At 39.4% G+C, this 21,042-nt stretch overlaps 1 protein-coding gene across 2 annotated transcripts in view; it reads right to left on the bottom strand.

Moving 5' to 3' along the window:
- Positions 1–21,042, bottom strand: part of LOC115212375 (protein lifeguard 4) — a 46,927-nt gene that overhangs the window by 7,312 nt on the left and 18,573 nt on the right. For both annotated transcript variants that reach the window (XM_036502273.1, XM_029781258.2), the window contains exons 4-7: positions 5,262–5,367; positions 1,973–2,006; positions 1,702–1,819; positions 1,115–1,160 (exon numbers count right to left, since the gene is read on the bottom strand). In XM_036502273.1, coding sequence (XP_036358166.1) covers positions 1,115–1,160; positions 1,702–1,819; positions 1,973–2,006; positions 5,262–5,367 — 304 coding nt within the window. The remainder of the gene's footprint in view (positions 1–1,114; positions 1,161–1,701; positions 1,820–1,972; positions 2,007–5,261; positions 5,368–21,042) is intronic.

Here is a 21,042-nt window from a genome sequence, read left to right as displayed (position 1 = left end):
TAGCTGCTGAACAACGATTGGCTACAGGCAGTGTTTCAATTGAGCAGGTAAGTGTAAAATAGAATAAAAGGATAAAGAAGCAAACAACTGATATCAAGTCACATTATGACATATATTTAAAGTGAAGGTAGAATTGAATCTTACAGGAGGAAAGATCAGGTATTTGAAAATACCTCAGGAATGATGACTGTAGACTGCATAGTTATGGGCTGCCCTTTAGCAAGGCATAGCATCTGTTCAGCTACTCTGTCAGGGATATGGCAAAGTCATGGGACTGCAGCATGGCAGATTGTGAAGAGGTAGCAGAAGAGCTCAACTGAGCCAATGATGCTTCTTAAATTAATGCTGAGTGGAGGAATCCTAGGTCAATGGTCAGGAACACCAAGCTCTATCAAGTAACTGCAACACATTCATAGGGGTGTGTCCATGGTTGTGTAATCAGCCAATGAAAGATTCACTATGACTCAAGCTCCCAATTCAAATTCATAATAATGGAATTGGATGGTGACAGAGTCATGGAAATCAGTGAAAGTAGTGACAAAAAAAATATGTGTGTGTGAGTGTTAATGCATTTAAATGTATAAATACAAGATGACATTTATGGCAAAAGGTGGGGGACAATATCATTATTTATAACATAGTGGAAAACTGGTATATTTTATGAGCCAACCAGTTGAAGACTACAGACCAGACTAAAACTGTGGCTAGTGCAAGGTCTAGCCAATAAGTCATGCGGTGGAGAATACTATTGCTAACATAAACATAAATGCAAAGAGATAGATTGGAAAAGGTTGCAGAGATCACTACCATAAAGCCAGAAAAGGAACAAAATGTCTAATATATTTAGATATAGGAAGCATAAAAAGTAAAAGGTTTGCATTTGAGCAGGTGCATCAGCTGTTTTGGATTAAAAGAGAATATGCTGGAGAAACCAGTAAAAGAAAAGGAGAACGTTATAACTAGCTTAAAAAAAATCAATCATTAATAGGAATAATTTAAATGACCGATTTGGAAAATATGTAAAGTTATTCAGTGTATATTAAACAGGTGATGGTAATGAAAAGAGGAGTAAGAGTCAATGAATATTAATAGTATAAACATAAAGGGTACTTACTTGTAAAAGTCCAGCTAAAATAAGAATCCACAACACTGAAAAAAGACTGAAAAGTAGGAAAATTGATTTAGCGCTTGTAGGAATAAAATTTACAATTTATGAAGTGAGAAGAAATACTATGAAATACAAGGGAGATAATTACAGCAAAGACTTTTTAAATTTAGTTGGGGGAAAAAAGTTTTCTCATTGATGCAATGGATCAAAGACAAAAGGATTTAGTAAATGAATACTTCATTCTCTCCATAATCAACAAGATATTTTAACCAAGAATCAAAATCCGTAACAAGTTTTACTAAGTTTCTAAGTTCCTTAAAATTATGTTGGGGTAAAAGCATTGATGGTTCTTACAAGATTGGAAATAAAGATTAGAGTGACATAACTAAATGTAATGAGGCAGTTAATGTACTTTGTCAGTTAGCCAGTCTTATTGACAAAATCATAGTTACATTATTTTTATGAGTTGAAAAGAATTTTCATAAAATTTACGTGGAAGTTGCATGAATTTACATGTTAAAAGCAACTAGTGAGTTTATATTTAATATTGTTCAAATTATATAACAATAGCTTAACTTATATATGATACTTACCCAGCTCCTAACTTGCTGAAATCCCTTTTGCTTTGCAATGTGTAAATACTCAGACCAAAAGTGACAGCACAGGTCAGTGCAAATGCTTCTAACACCAATGATACGTGATAGAATGTTACTGTTGAAAAGCAAAATTAAACATAGCAATAAATTTTAATATAGATACAAGCCAATTGAAGTGAAAACAACAGTAATAAAGAAAATATATGTTATTTTAGAAATAACTGATACAAGTAATTGATAATATTAAGTAGTAGAAATAAAATATTACCAATCACTCCAACTGTGTAAGCTTCTAGGGCAGTCTACAAAGAAAAAAAAAAAATTATTGCAAGTATAAAATTGAACAGTAATAAAAATAGAATAATTTCTAAAGTTTCACTATACCCCAAATATCAATCAAAATGTTGATCTATTCTTGAACTTCAAAGATTCATAGGACTAATACTTAGCTGTAATGTTAAGTTGTACTGTGTAAGTGAAACAAATTTCTGTCAAAACTATTATACATTTTCAAATTATATGGAAAAATGCGAGCAAGAGAAATAATACACTTAAGATTATAAATCTGGAAAAGTACAGGACAAGTTATTACATCTAGTAAAGTACAGAACAAGAACATTTTTACTTAAAATATTGCAGCTAAGAATAAAATTTCAAATAAAGTATTTAGATTTAGAAAATATTAGCTTTTATTAAAACTAAAAATTTTATTACAAGTTATTACTTCTATTTGTTATTACTTGTTACTTCTATTAATAATTTAAGAATAACTCAAAATAGTTTTTGCACTTTAAAAAAATTCACTTTTTAATTATTAATTAATAATTAGAAATTTGAAAATAGGTTATAAAAAGTAATAGTAGTACATAATTAGTACAATAAATAGAATAATACAAAAATTAGTTATATATTACAGTTATAACAACAAATTCACAGTAAAATTTGCTTGAGTTATTGCCTAAGTTATTACCAAGTCTTCACATTTTTAGTCTTGACCCAATGCCTATTTTTTATATGATGAATTTGCCTTATACTATTCTACTTTGCATAAAACTATATTGGTACTTCTGGCTCTCATTTTTTAAGTATTCTAATGTGTCAATAGTTTACCAAAATGACGGTACCTTTTTAATAATAATGTTATATTAGCAATATTAGGGCAGGCGTTGTTGTGCAGGAGAACTCCATGCTGATGATTAGGTCTTTTCTCTTGAATAGCTGTCTTGAGCTGTTCCATCTGTTGAACATAGAGTTCTGTGTTGACTGTTTGGTTCCGTTCAAGCAATTTGTGATGGATAATCCCTTCCCAGTCCCACCATACGCACAACATCGTTTTACGTGGATGATCTTGTTTCACGCACAGTATCGCTTGTTTACCGGGGCTAAGCCATTCCTTATGCTGCTTCATATTGATGTACAGGCACCATTTTTCGTTGCCAGTAACGATTTGGTAAAGAAATTGTTGCTTGTGTCCATGAGACGAGGGGTGATGAGCACACAAACCAGCGAAGATTGTGGCTCGTTAATTTTTGTTGTTGTCACTTAAAGCATGCAGAACCCATGCTTCATACTTCTGAACCTTCCCCATCGAGTGAAGATGCTTCTCTATAGAAATGTGGGAGCATTCCATTTTCTCTGCCAGTTCCTTGGTCGTTTGACAAGAATTTTCATGCAAAAGTTGGTTGAATTGCTCCATTGACTTCAACTGGACGGCCAGAACGAGGTGTGTCTTTGAGGTCAAAATTTCCATTTTTGAACTTGGCATACCAATCATGAGTGGTTTTTTCAGCTATGGCACCCTCTCCACACACAGCACAAATGTTGTGAGCCACTTTTGTGACCTTAGAACCTTGATTAAAAGCGAAAAGGAGGTGTCAAAAATGCTCGTTTTTCTTAACTTGACATTCCAGTTTAATGATAGAAAATAAACAAAAATTAACTAAAATTAACCAGAAAAAAAGAAAAACAAATTAGATTCCAAAATGATTCAAAAATAGAATTCTAGAAAAAATAGATTCCAAAATTTAAAAAGGTAATAAATTCCAAAATTTAAAAAACCGGCATATAACTTTTCTGTTTTGAACAACATTTAATGCAGCCAATTCTTAGTTGGTCTCACCCAAGTCTACACATCAAATCTATATTGCATATCTCAACAATATAACTATAATCATCATTAACCATTGTATAATTTCAAGTAGTAGGGAAGTCTTACTAGAGTTGTAACCATTCCCGAAACAGAAAGGTGTAGTTACATTATATACATTTATTGGAAAATGTGTAACCATAGCAGTGGTTTTATCCTAGTACTAAATACTGATGATAGAAAGAAACACTCTTCGGTTAAGTTGACAGATTCAACTGAAATATCTTGTTCATTTACTTGAAGCCATGAACTTTGAGCAAAGAATTTTAAACTGCAACTGCTCAACTATGAAATATATGCATTTTGAATCAATATATTCAAGATGTTAAATCTTATTGTCTCTATTTTTTATTCTTACTGCTGTTTCTAAGTAACATGAGCTGACTATGATCTCAGTCTTCCAAATTTTAGTAAAGGAATATTCTCTTCCCTCAGATGGCTGTGACCAAGTTATTTTAAAGAAATCTGTAATTAACTGGTTAACCCTGATTAAGCAAATGTGTGATCAAATACATTCAAGGTGTAACCATCTTGTCTTTTTCTTCAGATAGCTGTCTAACAACATTACACAATGTACTCTTTCATTTTTTTAGATGGTATGGTGTCATTTCACAGAGACTTGATTGCTCTTTCTGGCAGATACAACATTTACATAGAGACTTCCTTATAACAGACTTTGTTCAGAGGAGAAATGGATGAAAACTAAGTTGGGACACAACCATATCAGGTGTAACTCACTATGACAGCATTAAAATAATCTGATGCCGTACCAGGCACTGACTCCCATGGCTTCTGATCTTAACTGATTGGAAGTGTTATCATGTACATTTTATCTTGGCATAAAAGATGGGCTACAGCAAATATTCTGCTCAGCACCACCTATTTACTTGTCAGTTGTTTGACCATAACCAGTTGAGCACGTCCCTGAGTGGCTGACGATATGTGCATCTCTGATCACAAGCAGAAGTAGTTGGGGAGCATCATAGTCATGTGTTGATAGGAATTCTTTGGAGTTTCAATAATTCACCTCTGGAAACATGGGTGTTTCATTCAATATCCCTAAACAACCCTTATTCAAGGACCATTTGAGTGGGACAGGCTATTCAACCTGAAGAAAATTCTAACTGGGCCCCAACCTATAAGGTCATACGCTGTTTATCTTGATATGATATCACCATGCCATGCACATATGGTTGCGATGCATGTACCTGGTGTACCCTTATCAGAAGAGTAGTCATGATGGGTATACTGGGCTTTGTACATTTTACCCCAGTGTCACTTAGATAGCATGCACTGCTCTCTCACTCAATACTTATAATAAAAAGAAGCTTTTATAAAAAATAACTTTTTGATCAAGTCAAAATATTTTGACTTTTAAGATTTACACTTGGTAAGCAACAAGAATACTCACGAAAACAAACAGAAGAATGTAATTTATAGGTGTCTCTCTCCTCTTAAGTGTTAGTACCATCATCACACCAAATGTAGCAAACAGGGCAACTAGAAGCATCCATTGACTGCAAGAAGTTGAAGACAAAAAATATCTAAATGAATTTTTGGCTCACATAATAATAGAATACCTATTATCAACATGGCTTATAAGTACACTCTGTAAAGTGTTTGGTGTTAGGAAGGACATCCAATTATGAAAACAATGCCAAAGCAGACATTGGAATCAACAGTTCTCTGGTTCAATGGATCCTGCCAAATAGTCCAACCCATGCCAGAATAGACATTAAAAAATGATGATGCTGTATTTTGTAACTGAATTGACTAAAAATCTAGAAAGCCTTTATAATAGTAACTCTTTTGTTGTACAACAGTTCTGAGTTTTGTTTCTGCTCTAAATTTCCTTTAGTTTTTTCCTTCTTTCCTCTAGAGCTTGAATCAGCAACTTCTTTTTGTAATGGACCAGTTTTGAATTTTTTTTTACATTGTCCATAGTCCATGTATCATATTTTACATATAAAAATATCTTTGCATATATCCTTTCACTTCCAGTACTGGCAATATTTATAAAATCAAAAATGAAGCCAAATTTTCACACAAAATACTATTTAAAAGCCACCAGCTACTTAATGGCCCACAAATACATTGAATTTGAAAATTCTTTAAAAAATGTCCAAGACTGAAATGTTGCCAACACCTGTTCTTAGAGTCAATAAAATTAGTATAACTCTTGTTGTTACTGTTTAGGTCTAATCAAACAGGCTTATGACCAAAGGCATTCTGGCCTCATCTTTTTATACATTATTGCAGGTTGAATAACCAAATAGAGGATCTCTCAGTGATTGAATTAACAGAATTAAAAAAATTAAGGTAAGCAAAATATTTACCTGAAAAACATTAGCCTTCTGGTGTTTCAGAAAATATGTAGGTTTGGGGCATAGAAAAGTAAGCTTTTAAGATAAAGACTAGACATTTATTATGTGTCTCAAAAACATTGAGTATGAATGAACTGACATGATTGTGTTAGAGACATGACAGAATGAGTGAGGAGAAGACAATTAACAATGATTTGAAAATGTAATGGAAACACATGTTGTAGAGTGGGAAAGAATACAGTAAAGGACAAATGGAGTCTAGAAGAGAGTCAAGTGAAGTCATTAGATGTGATCTATAAACGCTCACATTCACAGAGAAGCCCTTGTACCTGGCTTTTGTTGACTTGGAGAAAGCCTTTGACAGGGTCCCCCGATCCCTTATCTGGTGGTCAATGAGGAAACTAGGGATAGATGAATGGTTAGTGAGAGCTGTGCGAGCCATGCTGCTAGTAAGGTGAGGGTTGGCAACGAGTACAGTGAAGAATTCCGGGTAGAGTCTGGGGTCCACCAAGGTTCAGTCCTCAGCCCCCTCCTATTTATCATAGTCCTCCAGGCAATAACGGAAGAATTCAAGACAGGATGCCCCTGGGAGCTCCTCTATGCTGATGACCTTGCTCTAATTGCTGAGTCACTATCAGAACTGGAGGAGAAGTTTCAGGTGTGGAAACAAGGATTAGAATCGAAGGGCCTTAGAATCAACCTAGCCAAAACCAAAGTCCTAATAAGTAGGAAGGTGGACCAACCACAAACGACTTCAGGTAGATGGCTCTGCTCGATCTGTAAAAAAGGTGTAGGTAGAAACTCTATAAGGTGCACCAAGTGTAAGCTATGGACACATAAGAGGTGCAGCAATGTCAAAGGTAGGCTAACTGGGAAGATAGTTTTCGTATGTGGCAGATGCTCAGGAGAAATAAACACTGGAAATGTGCAGAGACCAACTTCTACCACGTTCCAGGGAGACAAACTAGAAGTAGTTGATAGCTTCCGCTACCTAGGAGACCAAGTCAGTAGCGGGGGTGGGTGTGCTGAAAGTGTAACTGCTAGAGTAAGAATAGCCTGGGCCAAGTTTAGAGAGCTCTTACCCCTGCTGGTGACAAAAGGCCTCTCGCTCAGAGTAAAAGGCAGACTTTATGATGCATGTGTACGTACAGCCATGCTACATGGTAGTGAAACATGGGCCGTGACTGCTGAGGATATGCGTAAGCTCGCAAGAAATGAAGCCAGTATGCTCCGATGGATGTGTAATGTCAGTGTTCATAATCGTCAGAGTGTAAGTACCTTGAGAGAAAAGTTGAACCTAAGAAGCGTCAGTTGTGGTGTGCAAGAGAGACGGCTGCGCTGGTATGGTCATATGACGAGAATGGCTGAAGATAGTTGTGTGCAAAAGTGCTACACCCTAGCAGTTGAGGGAACCTGTGGAAGAGGTAGACCCAGGAAAACCTGGGACGAAGTGGTGAAGCACGACCTACGAACTTTAGGTCTCACCAAGGAAATGACTAGAGACCGAGACCTATGGAAGTATGCTGTGCGTGAGAAGACTCGGCAAGACTAGTCAGGCAATAACCCGTGGCCCCTACCTGGGACGTAGTCAGTCCACCTGTGCATACCTTCCTTCTTGTGACACTTGTGAAGACCTGTTGAGGCAAGTGAAAATCAAATCAAATCAAATCAAAAATCAAACAAAATCAAATAGATGAACATCAATGGAATTTGTATCTTTGTGGTACCAGTGCCGGTGGCACACAAGAAAATCATCCGAACGTGGCCGTAGCCAGTACCGCACCGACTGGCCTCCATGCTGTGGGCACGTAACAATCACCATCCAATCGTGGCCGATCGCCAGCCTAATCTGGCTCCTGTGTCGGTGGCACATAAAAAAAACACCATCCGAGCGTGGTCGTCTGCTAGCCTTGTCTGGCACCTGTGTCGGTGGCACATAAAAACACCATCCGAGCATGGCCGTTCGCCAGCCACGTCTGGCACCTGTGTCGGTGGCACATAAAAACACCATCCGAGCGTGGTCGTCTGCTAGCCTTGTCTGGCACCTGTGTCGGTAGCACATAAAAACACCATCCGAGCGTGGCCGTTCGCCAGCTTCGTCTGGCACCTGTGTCGGTGGCACAATAAAAACACCATCCGAGTGTGGCCGTTCGCCAGCCTCGTCTCGGAGTGGTTGGCGTTAGGAAGGGCATCCAGCTGTAGAAACACTGCCAGATCTGACTGGCCTGGTGCAGCCTTCGGGCTCCCCAGACTACAGTTGAACCGTCCAACCCATGCTAGCATGGAAAGCGGACGTTAAATGATGATGATGATGATGATGATGATACATATATATTTAGATACATATATCTTTATACATATATATATACACACATATACATAATTAAATACATATATATATATATATACACACATATACATAATTAAATACATATATATATATATATATATATACACATATATACATATATAAATAAACACATATATATACATATATATATACACACATATACATATATAAATACTCCCTACGAATTAACTTAAAACCTGTTGTTCCTTCGTTGTTATTCCTTTCCCCCAAAATTCCCTACAAAATATTTTCTCTCTCTCTTATTTATATTATGTTTTACTCGAACCCCGAAGTTTCTAGATGTTCAGTAATTTCTGTTGCAGAAAATTCCCTACGAATTAAACCTGTTGTTCCTTAGCTCTCTCTCTCTCTTTCTCTCCCCCCTCTCTCTTTCCTCATGCTGCCACCTGATAACCCCCCCCAACCCCTAACTCTTTATAAAGCAGTGTTCGATTTATCTTGTCCCTCTTCTCGATCTACATCTTGCTGACAAAACACTGATTCCAAAAAATGACCAGCTAAGCGAACTTAACTTTCAACCTGTCATTCATATTCATATTTTTAAGCGTTGATTCGTAACCCTAAATCCCGTTTCTCTATTATTTATTTCGCCATCTTGTATACATGGCTTCCTGTCTGTCTTCAGATCATGCATTTTCAATTCCTCCTTTAATTTCAGTGTCATCCCGTTATTATTCCATTCCCAGAATTCACTACAAAATATTCTCTCTCTCTCTTATTTATATTATGTTTTACTCGATCCCCGAAGTTTCTAGATGTTCAGTAATTTCTGTTGCAGAAAATTCCCTACGAATTAACTTAAAACCTGTTGTTCCATCGTTGTTATTCCTTTCCCCCAAAATTCCCTACAAAATATTTTCTCTCTCTCTTATTTATATTATGCTTTACTCGATCCCCGAAGTTTCTAGATGTCCAGTAATTTCTGTTGCAGAAAATCCCCTACGAATTAACTTAAACCTGTTGTTCCTTTGTTGTTATTCCTTTCCCCCAAAATTCCCTACAAAATATTCTCTCTCTCTCTTATTTATATTATGTTTTACTCGATTCCCGAAGTTTCTAGATGTTCAGTAATTTCTGTTGCAGAAAATTCCCTACGAATTAACTTAAAACCTGTTGTTCCTTCGTTGTTATTCCTTTCCCCCAAAATTCCCTACAAAATATTTTCTCTCTCTCTTATTTATATTATGTTTTACTCGATTCCCGAAGTTTCTAGATGTTCAGTAATTTCTGTTGCAGAAATTCCCCTACGAATTAACTTGAACCTGTTGTTCCTTCGAGGTGACCCCGCCCTCCCACCCCTCCACCAGAACTGGAAGTTTCTACCTTTCTTGACTCACCCCCCGCGCATACCCCCAACCGCACCCCTATGTAGGGTTTATTGTGATCATATAGCGCAAAAACTGTGAAATGTATGCAGGTTGTAGTCTAGAGTCTCAGTATGAAATCTGGCAAATGCAAGCTTTCTTTTCAGGTACATGACACGGCTGTCCCTCATCCCAGGGTCTCAGAGGCCCACACCTCCCACACCCTCAATGTTGGCACATTGAAAGGTAGGTCTGGAGAGATTGTTGAGCTGCTTGAACGGAGGCGTGTGGATTTATGCTGCATCCAGGAAATAAGGTGGAGAGGAGGCTCCGCTAGGCTCCTCACAGGCAAGGAACACAGGTACAAGATTTTCTGGGCAGGGAACACTGACGGGGTCAGGGGCGTGGGTATACTTCTCGCGGAGAAATGGGTAGATAAGGTAATTGAGGTAGTCAGAGTAAGTGATAGAGTACTTAAGATTAGATTAGTGCTTCACCATAGGTCTGCTACCATCATCTCGGCATATGCCCCTCAACCAGGGCTACCGGAAGGACAAAAAGACCAATTCTATGACACCCTATTGCGGACTACCTTGTTGACAAATGACAGTGACCTTCTCTTCGTGGCAGGTGATTTCAATGGACATGTTGGACGGCATGTCGGGGGCTTTCATGGCGTTCATGGAGGCTATGGTTTTGGCTCTCGTAATGAGGAGGGAACCAGGCTGCTGGAGTTCTGCGATGCAAATGATCTTATGGTCTGCAATACCAACTTCAGGAAACCCACCTCTCACCTAGTCACCTACCGTTCTGGCAGACACACTAGCCAGATTGACTACATCCTTGCCAGAAAAAGGGAAAGATGGCTGCTTATAAATGCCAAAACCTTTCCAGGCGAAGAATGTACTCCTCAACATAGATTAGTAGTTAGCGACTTCAGGATCAGAGCTAAATGGTTGCCCAGAAGAAGACCTGCTTGGAGGAGAAGGATCTGGAAGCTTAAAGATCCTGCAAATGGACAGAGATTTAGAGAGATACTACTCGAAGCCTTTGACGAAATAGAAGGGGATATAGCTTCACTTAATGTGGAAGGCAACTGGAGATTTCTACGGGACAATCTGCTGACAGCCACTGACCAGATCTGTGGATGGAGCAAAGTACCATCTCGACCCAGAGTAACATGGTGGTGGAACACTATGGTTGACAGGGCTATTAGACAAAAGAGACAGGCTTGGAAGGACTGGAAGAACGGAGGTAGCAGGGAATTGTATCAGACAGCCAGAAGGGAAGCTAGGAGACAGGTATATTTAGCCAGAGGGGAAGCGGATAAGAAAAAATTTGCCAATGTTCTGAGCCGTGAGGATGAAAGACTTGAGGTATTTCGTGTTGCAAGACAGTGTGTGAAAGAGAATCGTGATGTGGTAGGAGAGAAGTGTGTTCGCATGGATGATGGTTCACTTGCGCTAAATGAGGATGCAAAGAGAGAGGTTTGGAGATGCCACTATGAAAGGTTGCTGAATAAAGAAAATTAATGGGATAAAGAGAGTCTGCCGAATGTTGACCCAACAGAGGGACCAGCTATCCGAGTTGATAGTTCCGTGGTAGCTAAGGCAATTAGAAGCATGAAGACAGGGAAAGCCCCAGGCCCATCAGGAATTACTGCAGAGATGCTCAAAATATCTGGCAGTGTCGGCTATAACCTAGTCACCCGTATAGTCAACCAGGTGATACACGAAGGAGTCATACCCAATGACTGGTGTAGCAGCATACTAGTCAACTGCTACAAAGGTAAAGGTGATGCCCTAGATACAAATAATTACAGAGGTATCAAGCTGTTGGATCAAGTAATGAAGGTTACGGAGAGGGTCATAGCCCAACTAATTAGAGAGAGAGTTAGTTTAGATGAGATGCAGTTTGGGTTCGTGCCAGGGAAAAGTACCACTGATGCTATATTCTTGGTAAGACAGCTGCAGGAGAAATACCTAGCCAAAGATAAGCCCCTGTACCTGGCTTTCGTTGACATGGAGAAAGCTTTTGATAGGGTTCCCCGATCCCTTATCTGGTGGTCAATGAGGAAACTAGGGATAGATGAATGGCTGGTGAGGACTGTGCAAGCCATGTACAGAGATGCCGTAAGTAAGGTTAGGGTTGGCAACATGTACACAGAAGAATTCAAAGTAGAGGTTGGGGTCCACCAGGGTTCAGTACTCAGCCCCCTCCTATTTATCATAGTCCTCCAGGCAATTACGGAGGAATTCAAGACAGGTTGTCCCTGGGAGCTCCTCTACGCTGACGACCTTGCTCTTATTGCTGAGTCACTATCAGAACTGGAGGAGAAGTTCCAGGTGTGGAAGGAGGGTTTAGAATCGAGGGGCCTTAGAGTCAACCTAGCTAAAACCAAAGTACTAATAAGTAGGAAGGTAGACAATCCACAAATGTCTTCAGGAAGATGGCCCTGCTCGATCTGTAGAAAAGGTGTAGGTAGAAACTCTATAAGATGTACCCAGCATAAGCTATGGACACATAAGAGATGCAGCAATGTCAAAGGTAGGCTAACTGGGAAGATAGTTTTTGTATGTGGCAGATGCTCGGGAGCATTGACCTCCGAAAATCTGCAGAAAACAACTTCCGTCACTTTCCAGGGGGAAATACTAGAAGTAGTTGATAGCTTCCGTTATCTAGGTGACCAAGTCAGTAGTGGGGGTGGGTGCGCTGAAAGTGTAACTGCTAGAATAAGAATAGCCTGGGCAAAGTTTAGGGAGCTCTTACCTCTGCTGGTGACTAAAGGCCTCTCGCTCAGAGTAAAAGGCAGACTGTATGATGCGTGTGTACGAACAGCCATGCTACATGGCAGCGAAACATGGGCCCTGACTGCTGAGGACATGCGTAAGCTCGTGAGGAATGAAGCCAGTATGCTCCGATGGATGTGTAATGTCAGTGTACATACTCGACAGAGCGTTAGCACCTTGAGAGAAATGTTGTACCTAAGAAGCATCAGTTGTGGTGTGCAAGAGAGACGATTGCGCTGGTATAGTCATGTGGCGAGAATGGATTAAGATAGGTGTGTGAGAAAGTGCCAATCCCTAGCAGTTGAGGGAACCCGTGGAAGAGGTAGACCCAGGAAAACCTGGGACGAGGTGGTGAAGCACGACCTTCGAACTTTAGGCCTCACTGAGGAAATGACCAGCGACCGAGACCTTTGGAAATATTCTGTACATGAGAAGACCAGGCAGTGAGCCCAGCCCACTTATGAATGCCTTCCCTCCCTTGGACACAAAGACCTGTTGAGGTAAGCGAAGTCGATATAGAACCTCATCCGACGACAGGCACCCATGCCACACCTCCCCTTTGCCAGCTCCGCCTCCACTGGCTTCCGTGCCGGTGGCACGTAAAATACACCAATCCGACCGTACAACAGGCACCCATGCCAACCCCCTTTGCTTGCGAAGACATGTTGGGGCAATCGAAATCGAATTGAACCAGCCAGGATCTCTGGTCTGGTGGTACGTAAAAAGCACTATCCGACTCGTGGCCGATGCCAGCACCGCCTCGACTGGCTTCCGTGCCGGTGGCACATAAAATACACCAATCCGATCGTGGCCGTTGCCAGCCTCGCCTGGCACCTGTGCAGGTGGCACGTAAAAAGCACCCACTACACTCACGGAGTGGTTGGCGTTAGGAAGGGCATCCAGCTGTAGAAACATTTCCAGATAAGACTGGAGCCTGGTGCAGCCTTCTGGCTCCCAGATCCCCGGTCGAACCGTCCAACCCATGCTAGCATGGAGAACGGACGTTAAACGATGATGATGATGATGATGATGATATACATGCATATATATACATATAAGTACATACATACATACATATATATATACATATATAAGTACATTACATATAAATATATACACACACATATATATACATATATATAAACACACATATATATATAGATATACATACACACACACATATATATATATATATACATACACATATATACACACACATATATATACATATATACACACACATATATATACAGATATACATACACACACATATATATATACACACATGTATATACACGCACACACATATATATACATACATATATGTACATGCATATATATATATCTATATAGTTATATATTTATTTATACACACACACATATTTATATGTACATGCATATATATATACATATATATATATACACATACATATATATACATATACATATATATATATATACACATACATATATATATACACATGCATATATATATATACACATACATATATATATATACACATACATATATATATACACACATATTACTCTCTCTTTCTCTTTACTTGTTTCAGTTATTTGACTGTGGCCATGCTGGAGCACCGCCTTTAGTCGAGCAAATCAACCCCGGAACTTATTCTTTGTAAGCCCAGTACTTATTCTATCAGTCTCTTTTGCTGGACCGCTCAGTGACAGGGACGTAAACACACCAGCATCGGTTGTCAGGCAATGCTAGGGGGACAAACACAAACACATATATATATATACATATACACACACATACATCATCATCATCATCATCATCATCATTTAACGTCCGCTTTCCATGCTAGCATGGGTTGGACGGTTCAACTGGGGTCTGGGGAGCCCGAAAGCTGCACCAGTCCAGTCAGATCTGGCAGTGTTTCTACAGCTGGATGCCCTTCCTAACGCCAACCACTCCGAGAGTGTAGTGGGTGATTTTATGTGCCACCGACACAGGTGCCAGACGAGGCTGACAAACGGCCACGCTCGGATGGTGTTTTTATGTGCCACCGACACAGGTGCCAGACGAGGCTGGCAGACGGCCACGCTCGGATGGTGTTTTTATGTGCCACCGACACAGGTGCCAGACGAGGCTGGCAGACGGCCACGCTCGGATGGTGTTTTTATGTGCCACCGACACAGGTGCCAGACGAGGCTGGCAGACGGCCACGCTCGGATGGTTTTTTATGTGCCACCGACACAGGTGCCAGATGAGGCTGGCAAACGGCCACGATCGGATGGTGCTTGTTACGTGCCCACAGCACGGAGGCCAGTCGATGCGGTACTGGCTACGGCCACGTTCGGATGGTTTTCTTATGTGCCACGTGTCACCGGCACTGGTACCACAAGATACAAATTCCATTGATGTTCATCTATTTTGATTTGTTTTGATTTGATTTTCACTTGCCTCAGCAGGTCTTCACAAGTGTCACAAGAAGGAAGGTATGCACAGGTGGACTGACTACGTCCCAGGTAGGGGCCATGGGTTATGGCCTGACTAGTCTTGCCGGGTCTTCGGATGGTGTTTTTATGTGCCACCGACACAGGTGCTAGATGAGGCTGGCGAACGGCCACGATCGGATGGTGTTTGTCATGTGCCCACAGCACTGACTACGGCACTGATGGATTTCTTGTGTGCCACAGGCACTGGTACCACAAGATACAAATTCCATTGATGTTCATCTATTTTGTCTATTTTGATTTGATTTTCACTTGCCTCAACCGGTCTTCACAAGTGTCACAAGAAGGAAGGAAGGTATGCACAGGTGGACTGACTAGTCTTGCCGGGTCTTCGGAAGGTGTTTTTATGTGCCACCGACACAGGTGCCAGATGAGGCTGGCGAACGGCCATGATCGGATGGTGTTTGTTACGTGCCCACAGCACGGAGGCCGGTCGATGCGGAACTGGCTACATATATATATATATATACATACACACACACATACATATATATATATATATATATGACAGGCTTCTTTCAGTTTCCGTCTACCAAATCCACTCACAAGGCATTGGTCAGCCCGGGGCTAGAGCAGAAGACACTTGCCCAAGATGCCACGCAGTGGGACTGAACCCGGAACCATGTGGTTGGTTAGCAAGCTACTTACCATACAGCCACTCCTGCGCCTATATACACACACACACACACACACATATATATATATATATATATATATATATATACACACACACACACATATATCTCTTATTATAAAAGGCAGATTTTATCTGCCTCCCTTTGGGAGTTATACAAATCTACAATATAGGATTTCTTCAATTACAATTTACCTAGCATTTTTAACAGTACAATGCATCGCGTCATGCCAGGTCCAGTTTTTAAAATTTAAACTCCAATTAAGCAAAATTTACAGAAAACTCACATTCTGGTGTGTGTGTCAAATGCTTTTCTTAGTCTGGTTTACACCACACGCAAACGCACACACACAGTGGGCAACGAATAAAATGAAAGTAATTCACTTACTGTAGTGAGTGATTCTTTCACTCTGCCTCCCACTTCCTCTTTCCACACATAGACACGCAAATATATAAATAAAATTGTAAGCTAACGTGCGTGTGTGTGAGTGTGTGTGCGTGTGTGTGTGTGTGAGGGTGCGTGTGTGTGTGTGCGTGTGCGTGAGTGTGTGACAGGAAAGTTTTTTATGACGAATATAAGACCTATATCCAAGTAGCAGAAAGATAAGACAGTAAGGTGTGATTTGAGGGAGATTTGGCTGCTATTTCTACCATGTCTAGCTGCCATGTAGGGGTCTCCCTCATAGGCTCATACATACATATATACATAGATAAGACAGTAAGGTGTGATTTGGGGGAAATTTGGCTGCTATTTCTACCAGGTCTAGCTACCATGTAGAGGTCCCCCTCATTGGCTCATATATATATACATACATAAGACAGTAAGGTGTGATTTGAGGGAGATTTGGCTGCTGTTTCTACCAGGTCTGTTAGGCCTTCTCATGTAAACTCAAGCTTTCTCATGCTTGAACATAAGACCAAAGCAGAGAATGTATTCTTTTATTCTTCTGCTTTTTCCAGCCATTGGTCTGTGGCCATGCTGGGGCAATGCCTTGAAGAATTGTAGTTTAATGAATCAACTCCAGTTTTATTTTTGTAAGCATTGTACTTATTCTATCTGTTTCCTTTGTCAAACCACTAGGTGACAGGGATGTAAACAAACCAACATTCATTGTCAAGCAGTGGTGGAGGACAATCACAAGCACAGACACGCACACACACACACATACATGCATACACATATACACACATACATACATATATATATATATGTGTGTATATATATATTGCAGTGTGGAAGGTGTTTGTAAGCCATTTAAGAAACACACAAAAACCGTTACGTTCACTTCAACATTTAAATTTAATTTGCCAAAATATTTTCGTCGCTTTGAGACCGCGACCTGTTCACTGACAAAAATATCGTGCTAACAGGTCGCGGTCTCAAAGCGACGAAAATATTTTGACAAATTAAATTTAAATGTTGAAGTGAATCTAACGGTTTTTGTGTGTTTCTTAAATGGCTTATAAACACCTTCAACGCTGCAACTGTTTTCGTTCCAGCACACGATCTCAGATCAAGTCACTTGCTATGCAAGTACAACTCTGTAACTATATATATATTTATATATATATATATATATGTGTGTATATATATATTGCAGTGTGGAAGGTGTTTGTAAGCCATTTAAGAAACACACAAAAACCGTTACGTTCACTTCAACATTTAAATTTAATTTGCCAAAATATTTTCGTCGCTTTGAGACCGCGACCTGTTCACTGACAAAAATATCGTGCTAACAGGTCGCGGTCTCAAAGCGACGAAAATATTTTGACAAATTAAATTTAAATGTTGAAGTGAATCTAACGGTTTTTGTGTGTTTCTTAAATGGCTTATAAACACCTTCAACGCTGCAACTGTTTTCGTTCCAGCACACGATCTCAGATCAAGTCACTTGCTATGCAAGTACAACTCTGTAACTATATATATATTTATATATATATATATATGTATATTGGTAAAAACAGTAAGATAACAAAAGAAAGAAAGAGACCTCAATATTATGTAAATAGAGGAAATCTTTATATATAAAAGTGAGGTTGTGTGTCTGTCTCCTACGATTTAGATTCCTAACTACTCCCACATTTTGCGGTGCAGTTTAACCAAAACCGGGTATCTTATAGTCGTGATTCATATCGAGACCGTCTGGGTATTAACACGCGTCTACGATGAGTCTACGATTTAAAAAAAAATTTACCATCAATTTTCCCCATTTTTAATCCATTTTTGACATATATAAGGGAAGTAACTCTCTAAAATTTATTATTAAATCTCAGAACGTAAAAAGCTACAGTAACACCCCTCCCCCTTTGTGGTTAGCCATATTGAGATGGCTATTATACTTTACATCTCTAAAAATGCTTATATAATTATTTCCCTTACAAACCCGAGCGACGCCGGGCGATACTGCTAGTATATATATATATACACATACATGTATATATCCATATATATCTTTTACTGGTTTCATATATATATATATGTTAATTGTCCTGTACTCTATTTTTTTGTTTAAAAAAATTTCCAGTTCCTTGGGTTTGTGTCTATGTTTTTGTTTCTCATTGTGTTCGACGTCTTTTTGGTGTCCTGTACTCATATATGTGTGTGTATGTACATGTAGAGGTAGGTACGTACATATATGTTTATATATATGCATATGTTTTATTTATTAATATATATATATATAAATATATGTATAATACATATATATACACATTACGTTTTTGGATTTGGTTTGCAAGATTCTTTATATGAGTTCGTGTGTTGAAGCATATTCTGTTGTGTCTGGGGAGAGTCATTTTCTTTTTGTTCCTTATTATGTAACACACTCACCAGTAAAATTTCCACTTTTTTCTTATTTTTATTGTCCTAAAATTTTGCTGGTGAGTGTGTTACATAATAAGGCACAAAAAGAAAATGACTCTCCCCAGACACAGACATACAGAAAATAAATAGACACCTTTAATTTTCAAAATTTCTGATCTAAGCATCTTAATATGTTTTCAGCAGTGTAGAATTTACAATGTAATTATTCTTTTTCATTCCAGGTGCCATTATATTAAACATCTGCGAAGAGTAACCATGCCATGCCCAAAAAATTCAGCAGAACTATCAGATTTTCAAAGAGGACGTATTGTTGGGTAGTCTGAGGCTGGTCTTGGCCAGCAAAAAGTTGCCGAAAATCTTCAGATTCCTCTTGCAACTGTTAATAGAATTGTAGTGCAATTCAAAAGCCAAGGAAACGAATCAACAGATTCTCATGCTGGTTGACCTGGGCCCTCGGAAAGGAAGCTTCACTGTTTGAAGAGAATTGTGGAAAACGAACCTCGTTTGAAGGCTTCTGACATTGCAAAACAGCTAGAAGTTAGTCCAACAATGTCTGTTATATATCTGCATAAGCTTGGGTATTATGGATGAGCAGCTAGAAGAAAACCTCTCCTTCAACCAATTAATATCATGAAACGAAAGAAATGGGCTAAAGAGATGTCAGAAAAATCCAGTTCATTTTGGGATAGAGTGATTTTCTCAGATGAATCCAGATTTGTATTATTTTCAGACAGTGGACGTGTTTGGGTCTGGAGGCTTCCCAGTCAAGAATTTGATCTGAAACTACTCCAACTAACTGTGAAACATGGTGGTATCTCTGTAATGGTATGGGGAGCTGTCATCAGCAATAGTCATTCTGAGCTGATCGAATGTGTTGGCACTATAAACTTTAAAAAATACATCGGAATACTTCAGCAAGGACTACTTCTGATGTATTTACACAATAACATAACAAAAAATGAGGTTTTATTCATGGAAGATGGGGCTCCATGCCACACAGTGGAAAGGAATCAACAATGGCTGACTGAAAATGGGACCAAAAAGCTTCCTTGGCCGAGCCAATCTTCTGACATGAACCTGACTGAAAATCTTTGGAGCATACTAGATAGAGCTATACGAAAAACTTGACAGAAACCTAAAGCTAAAGTTGAATTGTTTCGATTGTTGCATGAAAAGTGGGCAGAAATGCCAAAAGAGACATATATATGTACTTATATATGTATATATATATATATATATGTATGTACTTATATATGTATATATATATATAGGTAAACAGTAAAAATAATTACAGACATGGACAAGAACATGAAACACCACAGAGACGACACAAGAACCACAGGACGGGACATTCGAAGCCCTCAGTCATCAGTCAAGAACCAGATCATCTTAGCAATTTCGGCTGATTAATATATATATATATATACACACACACATATATATATATATATATATATTTCTAATTTCCCTTTGCTTGTGAAGACCTGTTGGGGCAAGTGAAATCGAAATTGAACCAATCCTATGACTGGCACCCGGCAGATGCCAGGACCCCTGGACTGGTGGTACGTAAAAAGCACTATCCGAATCGTGGCCGATGCCAGCGACGCCTCGACTGGCTTCCGTGCTGGTGGCACGTAAAAAGCACCATCTGAATCGTGGCCAATGCCAATGCCGCCTCGACTGGCTTCCGTGCCGGTGGCACGTAAAATGCACCAATCCAACCGTGGCCGTTGCCAGTCTTGCCTGGCACCTGTGCAGGTGGCACGTAAAAAGCACCCACTACACTCACGGAGTGGTTGGCGTTAGGAAGGGCATCCAGTGTAGAAACACTGCCAGATAAGACTGGAGCCTGGTGCAGCCTTCTGGCTTCCCAGATCCCCGGTCGAACCGTCCAACCCATGCTAGCATGGAGAACGGACGTTAAACGATGGTGATGATGATGATGAATTCACCAAGAAACAAAAATACAGCCAAAACTTTAACAAAAGAGAATGGAACGACCTCATCAAACTAAGAGAAGACAAAACAATAACAATTAAGGAGGCAGATAAGGGCAATGCGGTAGTTTTAATGAACACAAATGATTATAAAAATTTAGTGCTATCCCTATTAAGAGATGAAACATTATGAAAGGGCCCAACATTATAATCAACCAAAAATAATGTATAACCTCAGGACATTAATCAACACATACTGAGGACTCACGGACAAGGAATACGATTACATCACTAACTTTAAGTGCAAATCAAGTTTGTTCTACAGTATACCTAAAGTCCACAAAAGCCAAATAATTAGTGAAACATGCAAAACATCTACCAACATACTCATCAAAATCCTTTCACCAAATGATCTTAAACTTAGACCGATAATAGCAGGCCCAGCATGTGAAACTCACTGCCTCAGCAACTTCTTAAACCTTTCCTAAAGCACATCAAAAGCTACGTAAGAGACGATATAGACAT

Source organism: Octopus sinensis, linkage group LG1 (assembly GCF_006345805.1).
Source record: "Octopus sinensis linkage group LG1, ASM634580v1, whole genome shotgun sequence".
In the NCBI taxonomy this organism is placed as follows: Eukaryota; Metazoa; Mollusca; class Cephalopoda; order Octopoda; family Octopodidae; genus Octopus; species Octopus sinensis.
This window is presented reverse-complemented; position numbering and strand designations above follow the sequence as displayed.